Genomic DNA, 19,330 nt, shown 5'->3' with positions numbered 1-19,330 from the left:
CTATGCATAGAACACTATTTTATAGTAAGATTGCAGTTTAAAATCTTAATGTAATCTATTTAATGCATATTTTAACTATGAAATTAAATAGTAAAATAGATGGGAGACTAGAAAACCAATAAGCATAATTTTTAGTTAATGTATGATTTTTTTCAAAATTTTACTATCAGATTTTAAAATAAAATTTATGCTTCACAACTTTATATAAATTTTATATAAGTGATAGAAACAACAGATTTTGAAGAAAGTTCATGACAAAACCTTATTTTAGCTAAGACAATTATATTAACCAAGTTTATTAATGATCTTTTATGACGAAATAACAATATATGTGACACGGCAATGTATGCCAGAAGGATTAGATTTTAAGTGTTTTAACTAAAAAGGCATTTTAGGACATTTCCTTGGCCCTTTCTTTCAAACAAACCTGTGTCAGTTTCATATTATTGGACTCTCACCCAATTCAGTATTTCTTCGAAATGGTTTAATGTTAACTAATCTTAAACAATTCAACAGCAAGTGCATGACATGTAGTAGGCAGGCATCTTGGAAAGCAATTAGAAGGGGAAATTAACAGTTACCAGTTACAATACTAAAAGTCTTCCCTTTTAAAACAAGTGGCAGGCATCGCTAAACTCACAAAGTAAAGGCATATGTTTGAGTGTGTGGGTGCATGTGCACGTGTGAAGGTGGCAAGACATCAACAGAAAGGGGAGCGCAGAAAGATCACTCAACTTTTAGAAAACATATTATGAAACTTTGATGATAAAAACAATTTATAGTAGGATTAAAGTTATTTGTTAATATAAAGGCAAATGAGTCAATCTAAACATATATACTCTGTATTTTTTTAATTCTTTCTGTTAAAGGTATCAGTCTCTGCACATGCAGATCTTTATATAAAGTACTTATTTTGCTATGCATACTATATATTAAGTGTCGTTACATTGACATGAATTAATCATCTCACTCAGTTTATCACAAAGGTGAAGTAAACCAGACAGTAACTTCCGTGGTCTTCTGAAAATGAAATATTCATGCATTTTAAAGATAGGAAGCTATGTCCATTTTGATTTTTTGGTTTAATTAAGAGAAAACAAGTAGAACTCCCCTCCACCCCATTTTTTTTAAACTGTTATCTCAAACTGTAAATCAGCCTAGGCATAGGACTAGGTACTTTGGATTTAGTTAGGATAAATTTACACATAGGTGTTTGAGAGATGTTCCAAAAACCTAGTTGTTCCACATTTTAAGAGTAAAGACGTATTTGTAAAAGAAATGAAGTTTAAACTTTGGCAACTCCAAACTGCTTTACTTATGAAACATGGCAATACCACTGTTTTTTAATGAAATTTGACACTTTTGAACAAAACTAATTTTCTCAGAATAATCAGTATATATATCATTTTAAAATGTAATGATTTAACAAAGAATATATATATTCATATATTCTCATTCTCATATATAATTTAGAACTTGGACAAAGGCCCTTTTCAAGTATGTATGCTTGAAAACACCAAGTACCAATAATTTAATTGTTACAGTTTTAATCCAAATAAATTGACCATTTATCTCATTAGTTTTGCATATTTAATGTGGGATAAAATTCATGCAGTTGATGATTTTAGAGTTAACTTTAGATACATACACATGTGGATTTTCAAAGGCACCTCTGAGGAATCAGGGCAACACTGTCAACACGGTGTACAGGTTACATGTGTAAAGGTAAACAGGGATGATGCATTGCTAGGTCTTGATATCAAGCACCAAATTCAACTTTGATGACACTTTTGAACTATATTAATTTATCCCATGAATCCAGAAAATTGGCTGATTTTCTTTAATTCAGGTTCTGAGTGAATAATCCCATTCTTTTAAAAGTTTAACTTTTTATATTTTTTTGATCTTTATGAAATTTGAATTCTTGTGGCCTGTTTTTTATTTATATCTAAAAGACCAGATTGAAGCTGCCATGTATGAATGTATAAAAATTCATAACCATCAAGATATTTTCTCTCTCTTTAGCCTTTTCTTTTACCCCCATACATTCTATTTTTCCTCTAGTCCTTCCCAACACAGACGTTGGGGTGGGGGTGGGGTTTGTCCATATGCACACACAGTGAATTGAAAATCATTCAATTGTATGAATTCTCTGAGTTAAATTGATACCACTACTTTTGATAGTTACGTTTTGGAGTTGGAAGGATTTAAATAAAAGTTCATTATGACTGAATCCATCAGTCTTTGTACCTTGAAAGACATCTATAGCTTATAAAATAATTAAATTTGAAAATAGGCACCATTTATCTCTTTAAATACTCTAGACCCTGTAAGGTGACACTTTTAAAACATTCTCTCCAATCATTTCTGGTGAGAGTTTTTCCTTAGCATTAATATTCCTGTCATTTTTACTACCAGTTTTCATTATCTTGTGGTTAGCCAGATCTCAGTCCATGGATAAGAGAATATCATATTATTAAAAAGTAAGTCAAATCAATTCAGTGAAATAAAAATTTCTTGTACACTACTAAATTTAAAGTATCAATTAGTTTGGTTGTTTGGTATTATTTAAACAGCACTGAAGTAGATTTTCCTGAAGCATTGTATCATTTGTTTTCTATATTTTCTTAGTATTTAATAATTTTTAAGAAATTCTTTAAAAATCACTTTATTACATTGTGATGTTATCTTTAACCTTCTTCCCTGACTAAAGAATGAAGAGTTCAGACATTAAAGCATACAGTATTATACATTTTAATTTCACATGTGACATGAATATATTCTTCTAAATATTCACTGGATACAGAAATATCTTTGTTATGAGGAACAACCTAAGAAAACTTTACCCCTCCCCAAGCTATCCATAAAATTTTAAATCTATTTTTTACTGATTTAAGTATTCCAGTTTTAATTTTTTTTGTTTATTTTTTCTGTTGACTTTTTATCTTTTTTTCATGAATATCCTTATATATGAGATATTTATTTTTTCATTTGCACTTATATTTTTCTTTATCATTTTCCATCTGTTAGCAATTGCATTTGAAAAATCAACTTACAGGATTTATTGTTTTCAAAATAAACTTTCTTCTATGACAGTAAAATCTGTTTAGACTTACTGACATGACTAGTGACTTCCATCACAAACCTGTTCTCAATTTTCATTATTTTTTATTTCACTGATTGCCGATAGAACAGATGAATTAGGATAGATGAAATGGAAGTTTGTACCTGATTCTACCACTAATCTCCTGAGTGACCCAGCTGAGTCACTTCAGAGATATTTGGCTATGATATAGAAATACCCACTGCCTTTCCTTTAATTACTTTGCAAGATAGATTTTTGTCTTAGAGGTTTAGGAGTAGTTATTTTTGTTTTTTCTATTCATGTAGTAGATAATGCAGAAAATGAAAATGCAGGTAAACAAAAATGATTAAACGTTTCATGAAATCTCAATTCTATAAGATAGTCACAAGTAAGATTTTGACATGTATTTTGAAGATATAGTTATATGTATATCACCTTGATCCCCCAAAAGGTTATTTTTATAGTGTTATATGAGTTGTTTTTTTAAAAAATTGTGGGTATTGGATAGGCTTATAGTATACTTGGTCTTAGCTATCTGAAGTAGAATTTAAAGATAAGTCTGTATACTTGAATAAGTGTTTTAATATTTGAAACATTTAAAAAAGTAAGTGTATTTCATAGCCCTGTGGCTCAAACACTACTTTAGAGGGACTAGCTGAGTTATTTATAACAAATTATTAATAAAAAATGTATTGTAATATATTTACAATGTGTAGGGCAGTTAAATCTTGAGACTCAAATTTCATAGGTATGTTTTTCCACATGAGGAAATAGACTCTACATGTAATATTATTTGTATTAATTTTCTTTTGAGTTCTTGACTAAAATTTGATCAGTTTTCTTCTGAGTCAACTGGATAATACCATGTGACATTATGTGTTAATAAATACCAAAATTTTTAAAAGCTATAATTATGTTCTTAAATTACACTTTTTTTGTGTCTTCATATTGTATAGGTGACTCCTCTCAAAAGTTTTTTTCTTCATTACCTTGTGGTGGACTTGGGGTAAGTATGAGTTTGTTCACTGCTTTTAAGTAACATAAACTTCTAAAAATATCTCCTTTGATTTATCTGTTCATGTATATTTAAGCCTGTTTCTCAGTAAAAGTTATGCTGGAGTTCAGGATGGCTATGTGATTTGTAGAGCTCAGTGCCAAATGAAAATGCAGACCTCCTTGTTCAAAAATTATTAAGAATTTCAACATGGTGAAAATAGTGAATTGAACCAAGTGTAGGGTTCTTCTGACTGTACGGTCCTGTGTGAAGCCACTTTGCTAGACTTTTATAAAACTGGAGAAAAGTTCGTAATGGAAGGTTTAGCACAGTTTTACAGCAGAATTCAGTTTTCAGTAGGATCATACTGAGTATACACACGCATTATGTTTTTGGTGAAAGTGGCATAAACTTCACAAAGCACTTGACGTCGTGGGGCATTTTGTTTGTGAACCCCCGGGGCCATTTTTGTCTTCAATAATTAACAAAGCCTTTTTGATCCAGGATATTTATACCACATTTCAAGGACAAATTTGTTCAAATCCAATGACATATGAAGAAAAATGTCTCCATTTTTGTGGATGATTAGAAAATACCCTATAACCTGCAATCTATTTAAAGTTAACCCTTACCAGTAACAAACCATCATCCTGTAGAACTGAGTGCTAAGTCATGTTAGGACAACATAATTCTAGATCAGATTTCCAAGGACTAAGGAATTTAAATCGGTTAGGTTTCTCAGATGTTGAAGCGGAATAATATAGCTAGTTTTGTATATGTTTTAGGCAATAGTTTGCTATAACTAAATTTTATAGAGGGGAATCCCATATATTTTCATCTATAATTTTTATCATTTTGGTGATGCTGGATTTAGCAAGGATAATCTTTCTATTCTTTCACCTATGACTCTGCCCTCCAGAAATAGGAATGGCAACTACAACCAGTATCTATGTGGACTTTATAGTTTATCAACATACAACTGAGGTTCATAACAACTTTGTAAAATAGTCATTAACCACTTTGTAGATGAGAACCTGAAAGCTCAGAAACATGAGGCTATTCTCCTGAAGCTACACATTAAAGGATGAAAGACTGAAAGTATGAGGTTGACGTGCATGTCCATGTGGAGGAGTTCCAAAAGACTATTTTAGGTCCTTCCAAGGCTTTCATCTTCAGCAGGCCAGCTGCAGCCCCTGGAGCAGAGCACTGCAGCTGTGTGGCTAGTGTAGTGTGGTCCCCTTTGTGGCAGCTCACCAGTGAGCTATGCTTTTTCGCTCCCAGCATAGGACAGTCACCATCCCATATTAATCCGTGCTCATTTTTAGCAAACTTCCTGTGAAACCAGGCGGTTACAAAATCATTCTAGAAAGCAGAGGATAAACTGACTCTTAAAATGGGTTTCATTGGCTTTTGCACTTACTTTCTAACATCCCAAGTGGCCACATTAAGAAAATGGCTGATTACCTGCAAATGAGGCAAAGAATGAAACAAAGCTAATGACTAGTTGGTGGGTATGGAGATAGGGAGGAAATCAAAGCTGTTAAAAGAGTGGTGGTCATCAAACCCCCACTCATTTACAGGTATATTTAATTCATGACCCAGAGTTGAAATGAGGACAGCTCTCTAGGACCCACTTCCCAAGTCTAACCTCTGCTGTGCCCATAATTCACTCTCCCTTGAACACAAAGTACATTTACTCAACTGTGCTAAGCCCATACCAAGGTAATTTCTTATTCTTTAGCCAGAACTGCTCTAGTAAACTCTTAGAAGTGCCCAAGAAATGAATAGTGACTACTGCTTCTGGCACAGTGAGTGTCATAGAATAAAACTGACCTAATCTGGGTGGTGGCAGCAGTGGTAGTGGGTAAGTGTAGCTTGAGAAGCAGAGGCAGGAAGAGTAAGACCGGCTTAGTTTGACTCCATCACTGCTGGGAAGGGCTGGAGAGAGGTACCTCTGTTCGTTAAATTGGCTTATAGGTTTTCTGGTAGTGTTTATGTAGGTCTAGATGAATGTGTGTATGTGTGTGTATATCATACACTTGCTGATACCCTAGAGAACTAGCTTGATTCAGTGTTTTTTTTTAGGAACGAAATTATGTTCTTAGAATTTAGGAACCATCTTGACTCTTAAGAGCTCTGATTTTGACATAAGTCCTAAGAGAAACTTTGGGTCCTCTGGGTTTCTATCAGTCTAAATTTTTACCTCCAGGACAACCCAAATATACAAAAGATACCCAATATGAACTTGGATTGGTCCAGCTAAGCAACGTGGGCGCACTCCAGCAAGCTTAGAAACCACTGAAATTGCTTTTGTCTTAAGGCACTCTTCTGGCTAATATTATATAAGATGGACCCATTGGTTTAAATTACAAAAGGCTCCCAGTTGTTAAGATAAACTCCAGTTACCTGGAATATATACTTTTCTACTAGATGGGTTTAATTTATACCTGCTGAATGTTGATGGATGAATTGGCTTTTGAGGGGTGTACGTGGGACATCATGAAATTAAAAACTCTCTACTTCTCATTAAATTTCCTCCTAAAATTGCATGCGATAATTCGACAGTGTGTTGGTCAAGTAGTTCAATGGATGAATGGTATTTAAGGTCCTTTCAAGTGTGCTCTCCAGAATTGCATTTTGAGTAACAGCCTCAAGGTTTCCAAATTCCTTTGTGTTTGGTTCTCATTTTGTTTTAGTTACTATGGCATGACTCATTTCTGATTACTGTGTGATTGCACTACAAGAAAATGCACCAATTGAAAAGAACATTTTACCAAATCCCAGGACTTGGTCATCATACAGTGAAACAGATAATTAAGGGACTCTGGAAACAAAAGCCAGTGCAGGACCACTTTAGTTCTCACTCCTCAGGGTATATCACTAAAAATAGTGATCATTTTCCTAGCCATCTGACCTGCTGCTGTGTGAAGAAATCTTGAAGTCATTTCTCAGCCTTATTTTTTCCTCTGCACTTGATAGGCCACAAAAAAACCCACAAAAGCAAGGACGAGCAGGCTTTTATGATAATGTCGTCATCAGCTCCCAGCTTCAAACGCTTCTGCGGCTTTTGAGTTGTCATTTATAACTTGGAACTGAATCGACCCATAATTCCCCTGATACACTTAGAGAAATTGATAACAGACTCTGCACTTCTTTTATGGCTCGGAGGAGGCAACTCCAATCACATCACTATTGGCAGGCAATATTATTTTTTGACATGGTTGTAAAAGTATAAAGGGGCTTATGGCATTTGTTTAGATGAGGAATGGGCTCTCAAGCTGTGCTGGGGTTTACAGGACCAGATTAGTGAGAAGCGAAGGGAATATGATGTTTGCAAACAGGATATGATTTTATATATAAGTTTGGGTTTCATGCTCTGTTCCCTGGGGAAAGCCCTGCAGACAGCAGAGAATTCCACTTTTATCCTACAACAGACAAGCTCCTGGTGCCAAAAGGCAGAAAAATAAACGTGGTCAATGGGCAGTGTCAGACCCTTGATTGGAGGAGGAGGAGCTGTAGAAGAGGCAGAGCAATTCCCTGGGAGGAATGAGGGTTTGTAGAGCATGGGCAGAATCTGGGCCTGCCTAACTGGTCAAAGATGTGCCAGAAATGAGGCTCTGGTAGGTTTAATCAAGGCACCTTTTCCAGCAGCAACTCGGTCAGCCTGTGAACACAGAGCTGACTTTTTATTACAGACTTTTACTCTGTCCATATTCTATTTGGTTATGCCTGGATCTGACACCCTATGAGGGTTATGGATGTCATTTTTTGTGGTTTGGGGAGGGGCAGAAGGGGAGAAGGATTAGGTGATTGTGTGGAGGTAATTTAAGACTCATTTCAAGTGCTCAGAGGTTTTCAGCAGACATTTGAGTTATATGCTAACTGTATTCCTTATAAAGAAGGCAGGTTTGGATGAAATGTGTCAAATTTTCTTTCATTCTGTCAAATTTAAAATGTAAGCTCTCCCCTCTGATATGTGAAATTTACATATATATGTATATTACATATGTGCAGAGGTATATTCATAAGAAAATTTTGTCTGTTATTTTACACTGCATTTATACAATCATATTATTTTCCCATTTATTGTACCACATTGATCCCCCACATTTATTCTCTCCAGTAACATTTTTTAAAAGTTCCAGTGGCAAGCCTTTCAAAGACTGCTCTGACGTTCTCTATTATATTATAGTATCAAGGAATGTTATGACCAAATCTATGGATATATAGTTAAATTCAATGTAACAGAAAGGTTTGTTTAATACATTTTTCTTCTGCTATTTGCAGTGATTTTCCTTGAAACAAAAATCAGTATTTTAGAAGGTATAACATGTGCCATCTTAAGAGGAGTAAAGGGCAGGAAGAAGAAAATAAAGCTTGTTGCCAGTGATTAGACAAGGAGCAGGAATGCAAAGACTAATGAAACAAGACTGCTTTTCTCATTGCTCACAGCCTTTTCCTTGGGCTAATTTGGATAAATGTTGTGCTGTGGGAGCTCAGAGGAGGGAGCTTCCAGAACAGAAAAGAAAGAAGAGGGGTGTGGGGGTTAATCAAGCAATTGTAAGCTTGAGTAAATAAATCATTCTCTGATACTATAAAACAATGGAGAAAGTCAGAGCAGTCTTTGAAATCTTCAAGAACAATTAGGAATGAATGTGTTTTTGTGAGAGAGAGAGAGAGAGAGAGTGTGTGTGTGTGTGTGTGTGTGTGTGTTGGGTTATGGGTTATGAATGTGGGGTTGGAGGGAGGCATCTAGGCATTAACTGTTTAGGCCCTAGTAACACACTATATTTTTGACAAATGCACTAAGCAGTTGCCGATTAGAAGGGAATTTTTTTTCCCCTCAAAAAACCCCCCAAATCAGAACCTAATGCTTATGCAAAAATTTGGATGTTCCTGAAATTTTGATAATGATTCAGTAACCCCTTCCTCTTACCGTAAGTATAAGCATCATGTGTTATTCCTACCTAATTATCCCCAAGCAGGCGCAGTGCCTTTTGTTACCTCTGCAGAAAGAGAAGGGGATGGCATCTGTTTCTCACATGGAGTAATCAGGATAATGTTGATTTCCTTCATATTAATGTTCAGTTCAAACCTGGCTTGCAATCAGTGTTTCATTTCCTCCACTGCTGCTATCAAAGATGCATCACAGTCCTCTTCCCTCCAGCATAATAAGAGGATCCACCCTGATTTGGAATCTCTTTTTTCCTCATCTCCCTTTCTAATTGTATTTGGATTTTCATTAGTTCCAAACTTGATGCAAATGATACCAGCAGGAACACCCCCACGGCACCTGGAAAAAGTAAAACAGATAAGCTGCCTTAATGAAATTGTTTGAGAATTTTGTTTCATGCTGTGGATTCCACAAGAAGATCATGTTGCCCGAGACTTGGAAAATATTTAGTACAAAATACTATGCAAGCCAGGGAATTCTTTCTAAATAACAAAGGAAGTTTCTAGTATTGCGTAGATTATGCTAATTGTGTATGCTCAGTAACAGTTGCAGGGAAGTAGACAACACTCCCCACAGAGATAGACATATATACATTACTCTGTATTTACGACAAACTGTAAAATTTTATAGAATCTTTAGGTGTCTGATGTCCATTGCAGGAAAGAGTAAAATTAGAAATGAAAACCTTGACTTCCTCCTTAATTCACCTAACTGTTGTATACCATCTGTGATAAAAATTCTTTCGATTGCTTTGACATTATGGCTAAACACAACAGGATGCATTTTGAAGTTTCATTTTCGTTTCCTTATTTAAAGTAAAGATGAATATAACAAAGCTATCAAAATTATTCCATTGTCAAGATGAGATAACTTAAAAATGCCGTCATCAAAGCTTTACATGTGTTTTTTATACTTGGGACTACAACACCTATTTAAAAAAATACACATGCAACTATGTCACCCAAAGTAATAGCAATAGCAGAGAAGAAGAAAACATACCCATTTCTGGAATTTCTTGTTCTATCATTTTTCTCTGTTCTTTTTCTTCACTTGTCTACATGTCTTGATTATAAACATTCAGACAAGAAAAATTGCATGTTAGTTCCTATAGTTGCTGAAGGTAAATGGGTGATGAGCTTTAAGCTTCTACCTAACCCAGGAAATCTATGGTTCTGTGAAATACAAGTTCAGAAATAACAAATACATAAGTACAATATACAATCATAAATAAGTTTGAATATGTAATTATCTACTGATTGCCACTTCTTACTATCTAGAACATATAAAACCTTAGGTCAAACAAAAATTTTAAGTTGACAGAGGAAGTGGGATAACCTAGAAGAAAAAAAGAATCTTTGGTATAGTTTCTCTGTTGTTTAGGCTGAAGTGCAGATAAATTCAGGCCCATGTCAGCCTTTCATTTTGATATGAAAAAACTGCACTTACATTTTCCCTTTGTATCATATTGCTACCCTGGGTAGTTCCAGATCCAGATAGTCATCCTGTAGCAAGCTAATATCCAATACGTAATATTGCCATATCATTATTTGATTTATATTTGTGAAGTATTTTGACAGAAAGTTTAGTGAAGTATAACTACTAAAATTCTCAAGTAATGCATAGTTTTTCTTTCAAAATCCAAAACTAAAATAAAGTAGTTTACTGAATGCTTGAGCCATAGCAGGCAGTTCACAGCAAAGTCCCTAGGACTTAAGTCATTCCAAACCCCAAGCACAATCCATAGCTCCCAACTTCTAGGCCAGCTGCATCACTGTCACTGTGCCGTGTCTTATTTTTGAATGTAAAGTAATAGGTAAAATAAAGGAATTAATACTAAGTGATGACTCATCTTAACAATGAAGGATACATTGATTCATTGTTTTTATAAACACTAGTAAGACTATTAAGACTAATACATTTGAGAATAATATGCATCCAAAATCATTTGGTTAATTTATTCTGTTATTGTATTCTGAATAATATGATTTATATGGTCTCTAATATTTACTGTGGATATATTGTTATCCCTTACAATAATCTGTAAAGACTTCTCAGGATGATTCTATATCATTTTGAAATGTGATCATTCAAAGAAATAAGAAACCAAGGCTTGCAAGTAGTGAAATTCTTTTCTCCTAGAGATCACTCTTTTTTTCCCCTAATCTGTTGCCTGTCCATTAGACGCTTCAACATCTATTCATACATTTATTAAATACACATGTATTGAGAATCCAACAACACATAAAAAAGATTATACACCATGATCAAGTTGGATTCATTCCAAGGTCACAAGGAGAGTTCAACATGGGCAAATCAATCAATGTGATACACCACGGCAACAAAAGAAAAGACGAAAACCACATGATCATCAATAGATGCAGAAGCTTTTGATAAAATTCAACATCCATTCATGATAAAAATTCTTCCCAATGTGAGTATAGAAGGAACATATCTCAACGTAATAAGAGCTATTTATAACAAACTCACAGCCAGTGTAATATTCAGTGGTGAAAAGTTGAAAGCCTTCCTGCTAAAATCTGGAACAAGACAAGGATGCCCATCCTTACCACTTCTATTCCACAAAGTATTGAAAGTCCTAGCCACAGCAATCAGACAAGAAAAAGAAATAAAAGGGATCCAAATTGGAAGAGAAGAGGTAAAATTGTCATTATATAAGAGTGACATAATATATGTAGAAGACCTTAAAGGCGCCACACAAAAACTACTAGAGCTAATAAACGAATTCAGCAAGGTAACAGAACAAGATTAGCCTACAGAAATCTGTTGCATTTCTTTACACTAATAATGAAATACCAGAAAAGGAAACTAAAGATACAATCCCTTTTATAATCTTATAAAAAAATACTTAGGAATAAACCTGACCAAGGAGGTGAAAGATTGATACATTGAGAGCTATAAAACATTGATAAAGTAGATTAAAGATGATTTGAAAAAAAGGAAAGGTATCCCATGTTTTCTTGGACTGAAAGAATTAATATTGTTAAAATGGCCATGCTACCCAAAGCACTCTATAGACATAATGTGATCCCTATCAAATTATCCAGGACATTTTTCACAGAACTAGAAAAAAAATCCTAAAATTTATATAGAATCACAAAGAACTCAGAATTGCTAAAACAATACTGAAGAAAAAAATGAAGCTAGAGGCATAACACTCCCAGTCTTCAAACAATACTACAGAATGACAGTAATCAAAACAGCATGGTATTGGCACAAAACAGACATATGGAACAATGAAGCAGTACAGAGAGCCCAGAAATAAATCCACACCTGTGGTTAATTAATTGTTGGCAAAGGAGGTGAGACTATACAATGGAGAAAGAGAGTCTCTTCAGCAAGTGGTGCTGGAAAAGCTGGCCAGTCACATGTAAATCAGTGAAGTTAGAACACTTGACACCATACACAAAAATAAACTCAATATGGCTTAAAGACCTAAACATAAGACAGGACACCATATACCTCCTAAAAGAGAACATAGGCAAAACATTCTCTGACATAAATCATTGCAGTATTTTCCAAGGTCAGTCTCCCATGGCAATAGAAATAAAAGCAAAAGTAAACAAATGGGACCTAAATAAACTTAGGAGCTTTTGCACAGCAAAGGAAACTATAAACAAACGGAAAAGACAACCTATGGAATTGGAGAAAATATTTGCAAATGATGTGAATGACAAAGGCTTAATTTCCAGAATATATGAACAGCTCATACAACTCAATAACAAAAAAACAAACCCAATCCAAAAATGGGCAGGAGACCTAAATAAGAATTTCTTCAAAGAAGGCATACAGATGGCCAATAGGCACGTGAAAAGATGCTTAATATTGCTAATTATAAGAGAAATGCAAATCAAACTACAATGAGGTATCACCTCATCCCAGTTAGAACAGCCATCATTAAAAAGCCCACAAACAGTAACTGCTGGAGAGGGTGGAGAAGAGGGAACCCTCCTGCACTGTTGGTGGGAATGTAATCTGGTGCAACCACTATAGAAAACAGTATGGCAATTCCTCAAAAAACTAAAAATAGACTTACCTTATGATCCAACAATCCCACTCCCAGGAATATATCCAGAGAAAACTCTTATTTCAAAAAAGATACATGCACCTGTGTTCATAGCAGCACTATTTATAATAGCCAAGATGTGGAAGCAACCTGAATGTCCATTAATAGGTGATTGGATAAAGAAGTTGTGGTATATACATATACAACGGAATACTACTCAGCCATAAAAAATAATAAAATAATGCCATTTGCAGCAACATGGATGGACCTAGAGATTATCATACTAAATTAAGTCAGACAGAGAAACACAAATATTATATATTACTTATGTGTGGAATCTAAAAAAATGACACCAAAGAATTTATTTACAAAACAGAAAGAGGCTCACAGACATTTCCAACATTGTAAATCAACTGGATTTCAGTAAAGAACAAAGCCAAAAAAAAAACCAAACATATATTGGGAGCCTCATATGCTACATATGGAGCAATCTCCAGTCTCAAGTTTTTCTCTTACATTTTGATGATTTTTTTCCTTTGCAATTCCCACTCATCTCTCTTTCTCTCCCTTTTCTTAAAAACTGAAGTATTATCAATTTACAATTTTTTGATAGTAACTGGTGTATAGCATAGTGATTCAGTTTACACACACACATATGTATATTCTTGTTGATTATAGGTTACTACAAGATATTGAATATAGTTCCCTGTGCTGTATAGTAGGTCCTTGTTGTTCCCATTTATATCTCTTAGGCTTATCACTTATACCCAGTGTTAATCTTCTGTTTCTATTCAGCAACTTTAGTGAGAAAGAACTGGCAGTGAATGGGGATATGGACTCAAGGCTATCTGAGTATTTGGACTCTTGGTTGAGCAAGATTCAAAGTCCTCATGAAATATTCAAGAGAGCCTTCCTGTCTCAGCTTATTTTGAAGGAGGTGTTAGATCTTCATTTTGAGAGCTAGTGAGTGCAGTGTCCAGCATCAGCCCACTGTTCCATTTGTAATAGCACATATGAAAGAAGTCAAACACCCAATCCTAACTGGCATAGTCTTTTTGCCTTTGGACTTACTGTACTCACAGCTTCTAGTGGCTACCACAGTTTGTGGCAGAGTTCATTCATTCACTTATTTATTCATTTATTTATACAAACAGTATTTATTGAGTGCTTATTTTATGCCAGGAACTGCAGGTATAGCACCAAGCAAAATGTAACAAAAAATCTGACCTGATGGAATGTTTATTCTGGTGGCAGAGACAGATAATCGAATACACATTAGTTTAAATACGTGAGTGTAATGATGAATGTTATGGGGAAAAGAATCAGGGCAGAGGTTGGGGCTAGGGCATAGAACTGGTGATGAATGAGAAGTGTTACCTTTTGGAGATCAGAATTGATGGGTGAGGGATGACCTGGGAGTCCTGGCTTCTTGAGGTGACCGAGAGGGAATAATGAAATCTATGCTGAGTGTACAAGGCAAGGTGATGGTCCAAGCAATTAGAGTTTAGGGAGTTGGGAGGGGGCTTGTTAAGAATACTCAGAGTTCTGAGTCCCCATCTTCACACTTGCTCATGAAGATGTGGACCACTGGGGGAAGGGTTGTTCTATCCAGAACATACAGAACTCTTGGCCTCCTTTTTGACTCCTGGATTGAGGTGTAGTGATGGGAAGGCAGGCAAGCAGGGTTTACAGGCACAGCCTGAGATCCTGAGATCCCCTTAAGATCTAACCTTGAAGGAGCTTGAAAGTGGAGGCACAGTTATCCAAGCACTCAAGATCTGGGACTCAAGAGCAAGTCTGAGACTGTAAGACATCTGGGTGGTTCCAGATCTTGGCAAAATTACATGCTTTGGGTTTGCCAGTTCCTGGGGTAGCACCTGTCTGTATTCAAGTATGATGAAAATGCCCTGACATTTGCATGACATTTCCTAGTGCCTTTTCATGTGATTTTACTGACTTTTTGAATGACATTTTTATATTGTGGCATCAGTTGTCTCTGGCTGATTTATATCTGAGCTGCAAGATTCAGGGTGACTGATTTGTTGATCCCATTAGATTCATGCACAGACCAAAAGATGATGGCTTCTCAGTTTCTTTACAGCCAGTTGTGTGTTGCATGTATATGATGCAAGGAGCACAAACTCTGGAGTCTGAATTCCAGGGCTACTTCTTACCATTAGCTCTCAGTTTCTGATCCTTAGTATCTTCATTATTAAATGAGATGAGTCAATAGAAAATATGGGCTAAATTATTTAGGACTATACTGTAATCATATCAGTAAAGTAATAATCCTTAACTTTGACTCTGATGGTATCCAGAGGGTTGACTTTAATGATGGGATTATCTGTTAGGTAGAGGAAAGGTAAGATGCCATGGCCTAGACAAGGCCATATAGAACCATTTAAAACATACCCAGTTGGTACTCACAGAAATGGGCTGATTCACAGCCTCACATCAGGGAATAGCCATTCTCTACATGTTGCTTTCAGTGATAACCTCCCTCACCTCTTTCAATCCTCACAACAATCGCAAGGGTCTTATTAGTAACTGTGTAACTGGGGTTTCATATTCTACAGAAAAGGAAACAGGCTCAGAGCGGAGAGTAACTTGTTGAAGTCACACCATTAGTAGGTGGTGGAGTAGAAATCTCCTGATTCCCAAGCTCTTAACCACATTTCTGTGCACACACAACTCACCATAATTTCAACCTTATATGATTGTCAGCACTCCTTTCCCAAATGAGAATAACCCTCACCATAAGTAAAACACAATTGTTTCTTTTGCCAAGAACATTTTCTTTTTTATTGAAAGTCCTTTAAAGTATGAAATCCATGAACTCAGACATCATTAATTTGGGGTAAAAATTATGTAGCTGTATACAGCATTGCAACCCCAACTAGAACACTGAAAAGTCTCTGCCATTGGAGCAAACCACTGTGGAATGGGTTAGAGAGAATCTTGTTTCACACACTGACTGAATCAGTTAATTTTATTTAGCTGCTCTTGGTAGCAACAGGGCTGTAACGTGCATTGTTTAGTGAATAAAAAAATGAGCATATAATGAAATACCCTTTATGTAGTATGTACATCAGGTTAAATAAAAACCAATAGGAAAATCCTGAACTGATATTATTTGGCTCTATCTCTAACTCTGTCTTGGTAGGACTGACCAGCAGGTCAGTAAAACTGAATAGCAACAATGGGAACTCTGAAATTCCTTCACTGACCACATAATCCACAGGAATCCATATATTATTTGTCAAATCCTTAAGTCCACCAGTATCTTAAGTAAAGATCCTTTGAGTCTCAAGATGTAGCACTTGAGGAACAAACATGTTCCTCTGCTTATTCTTGTTACTGGCACGTAAATAGCAAAGGGATATTTTTCTCAAGATGAAGAGTGACTAAAAATTGCACATGTGTAAGGTCAGTAGAGCTGCCAGAAAGCAGTTGATCATACTGGGAGGGGGTTTGTAGTAGAGCATTAACATACATGGCCTGCCCCTTGTCTCCTCCAGCTGCTGCATTAATAGTTCACGCCTTCTTTCCATATGGAATATTGGTCACAGTATTCATTCATCATACCCATGGTTTTACTTGGAATCTGAAGGTCCTCCTTGTAGCTGCTCTGTTTCTTTTTCATCTCACCATGACTAAAGAAGCTAAGGTGTGGGCATTATAACCTACAAGTGATCCCATGGGAATAGGCTGTCATTCATGTGTTCCTCCCAGTGTTGAACAAAAGAGAGAAAGCATGTGGGTTCACCCACCCATTGTCATCGTAAATCCATTTCAAAGGTCTCAGGGTTTCAGCACAACATCTAACATGAAATGAATATATACATTCAAAGAGCTGGCATGTTGTATCACATGGGAGAAGGGAGAATATCCATTGTTACAGCTCCATAGCCGACTGAAGGTGAATACAGTAAAGAATACTGTAGGTCCTCAGCCCAGAAGTACGTCTCTCATCATCCTACAGGAGGGAAAAGGTGACGGTCCCCCAGAGTTATATAGGGCTCTCAAGAGGTTATTCAGAGTTGCTACCTGAGTCACTGCAGAACAATCCCTGAGTGGTTTTATTATTTTAGGGGATGTGTCCTTCTGCCTAGCCCTAGAGTCAGAGAAACCAACGATGCGAAGTCTCTGTTAGTAACTTTTTCATTTGTGTGAGGTTCAGATTTTTCATCTGTAGAATAGGGATAATGAGGCCTCATTGCATTATTGTGGACATCAAATATAATGATGTAGGTTAAATGACAGCTGTGTGTAAAGAATGGTCACTTCCCCACTTTGACGGGTGGCTCTAATTAGTTCTGGTTTTGCTGAGAATAAACATGTGGCTGTCTCAAGGGTATGTATGATACAAAAGCTTCTTCAAAGCTCTGAAACCCTGAGTCTCATGTGATGCACCTACCCAACTGATGTTCCACCATCAGAGTAATGGCACTTTGGGAGGCTAGTCAGGGAGGGGGAGGCCATTGTTTTTAGAAGGCCCTGTGATGAAGCACATGGCCAAAGAACCTTGATTCAGAAATTAGAATACTTGGATTCAAGTTTCCACCCTGTCATGAGTTCAGAAGTGTTTCTCTGACTCTGAAGTATGGATTCTGATTCAACAGAGCTGGATGGGGCCTGAGAGTCTGCCTTTTTGATGTCAGCGCAGCTGATCTATGGAACACCGTTGGTGTGACAAGATCCTGTGTGATCATAAATGGACAGATTATTTAATTTTTCTGTACCTCAGTTTCTTTATGTCTGTTAAGTAGAATTGATTAATGAAATGTGCTTTATCATTCTCCTTGGAGACAAATATGACATACTTGGGGATCTGGTAGAGTAAAACTTAGACAAGCAGTCTTTCCCTTTTGGGCAGACAGTTACAGGGTAGGCAAGTTTCTATGAGGGGCAGGGGTGAATTGTGCCAGCAGAGGTCCAGGGCGCCAAGGAAACTCCAGATGTTGCTGGATGCCAAGCCAGGGAGAGAAGGTTCGTAGTGCTAGCTAATGAGGGCTGCAAGTCTAGATGAGGCACTAACTGAGGAAAAGAGGAGTTCTTACTCTATTATGTATGTGTTTCAGGACCCAAAGAGGAAGTTTTATATCAGATATTAACATTTTTTCACCACAGTAAAAAAAACAAATTGTCAAGAAATATATCACCATAGAATGAATTTGTTCTCATTTATTAATTCATTCCTTTTATAGAAATTCATTAAGCATCTATTATGTGTCAGACCCCGAAGATACTGATACCCGTCGTCCTGTACTTATGGCACTTAACACTGGGTTTTATGGTATATCATTAAGAGATCTGCAGAACAAGTAATTTAGAAACTCTTTTTAAAGTTCATATCTGTATCAGTCTGCTCAGGTGGCCATAAAAAAAATGTGGCAAACTGGGTGGCTCAAACAACTGAAATTTATTTTCTCACAATTCTGGAGTCCAAGGTCCAGGTGCTAGAAGGATTGGTTTCTCCTGAGGCGTCTCTCCTTCACTTGCAGGTGGCTGCCTTCTTACTATGTCCTCACATGGCCTTTTCTCTGTGTGTGCACATCCCTGGTGTCTCTTCCTCTTCCCTGAGGACACCAGTGCTATTGCATTAGGTCCCCACCCCTGTGACCACATTTAACCTTAAGTACCTCTGTAAAGGCCCTGTCTACAAATATAGTCTCATTGAGCTTCAATATTTGAATTCTCAGGGAACGCAATTCAGTCCATAACAATATCCAAGTCTAGGTTAACACTGATTGAAATCCCAACTCTGTGCCTTGTCAACTATGTAACTTTATTCAAGTTACTTAACCTCTAAAACTTAGTTTCCTCTTTTGTAAAAGTGACTATAACACATTTTTAAGCTATCATGGGGAATAAACTGAGTTATGTGTGTAATATGTTTAACACAGTGTCCAGCACTTACTAGGTACCCCCACTGCCCCATATTTCCTTCTTTAGATGCTTGCTTTTTGCTTTCTTTGGGTAATAAATTTGATTTTACTACCTCTTGCACTGAATCTACTAATAAACTAGGCTTTTTTCTCCCTGAATCTTTCCTACTCTCACCCCCACTATCAATATTCCCAGAAGGAAAATAACCTACTGGTGTCTTCACCTCTAGCTGTAAGAATGAAAGCTTGATGATAGGAAAATGCAGAACTTCTCTAACACCTCTTAAGTGAATAAAGGTAATTATTCTATTCCTAAAACAAACAAATAAAGAAATTTGGCTTGCAGATGCCATCATACATCATGTAGAGTTTAAAACTGAATAAG

The 19,330-nt window shown here is 36.2% G+C and overlaps 1 protein-coding gene across 7 annotated transcripts in view; it reads left to right on the top strand.

Annotated features, from left to right (window-relative positions):
* HDAC9 (histone deacetylase 9) overlaps nucleotides 1-19,330 on the top strand; it is an 819,260-nt gene that overhangs the window by 596,921 nt on the left and 203,009 nt on the right. For all 7 annotated transcript variants that reach the window (XM_074367374.1, XM_074367375.1, XM_074367376.1 and 4 more), the window contains one exon: nucleotides 4,042-4,091. In XM_074367374.1, coding sequence (XP_074223475.1) covers nucleotides 4,042-4,091 — 50 coding nt within the window. The remainder of the gene's footprint in view (nucleotides 1-4,041; nucleotides 4,092-19,330) is intronic.

Source organism: Camelus bactrianus, chromosome 7, assembly GCF_048773025.1.
Source record: "Camelus bactrianus isolate YW-2024 breed Bactrian camel chromosome 7, ASM4877302v1, whole genome shotgun sequence".
Classification (NCBI taxonomy): domain Eukaryota; kingdom Metazoa; phylum Chordata; class Mammalia; order Artiodactyla; family Camelidae; genus Camelus; species Camelus bactrianus.
This window is presented reverse-complemented; position numbering and strand designations above follow the sequence as displayed.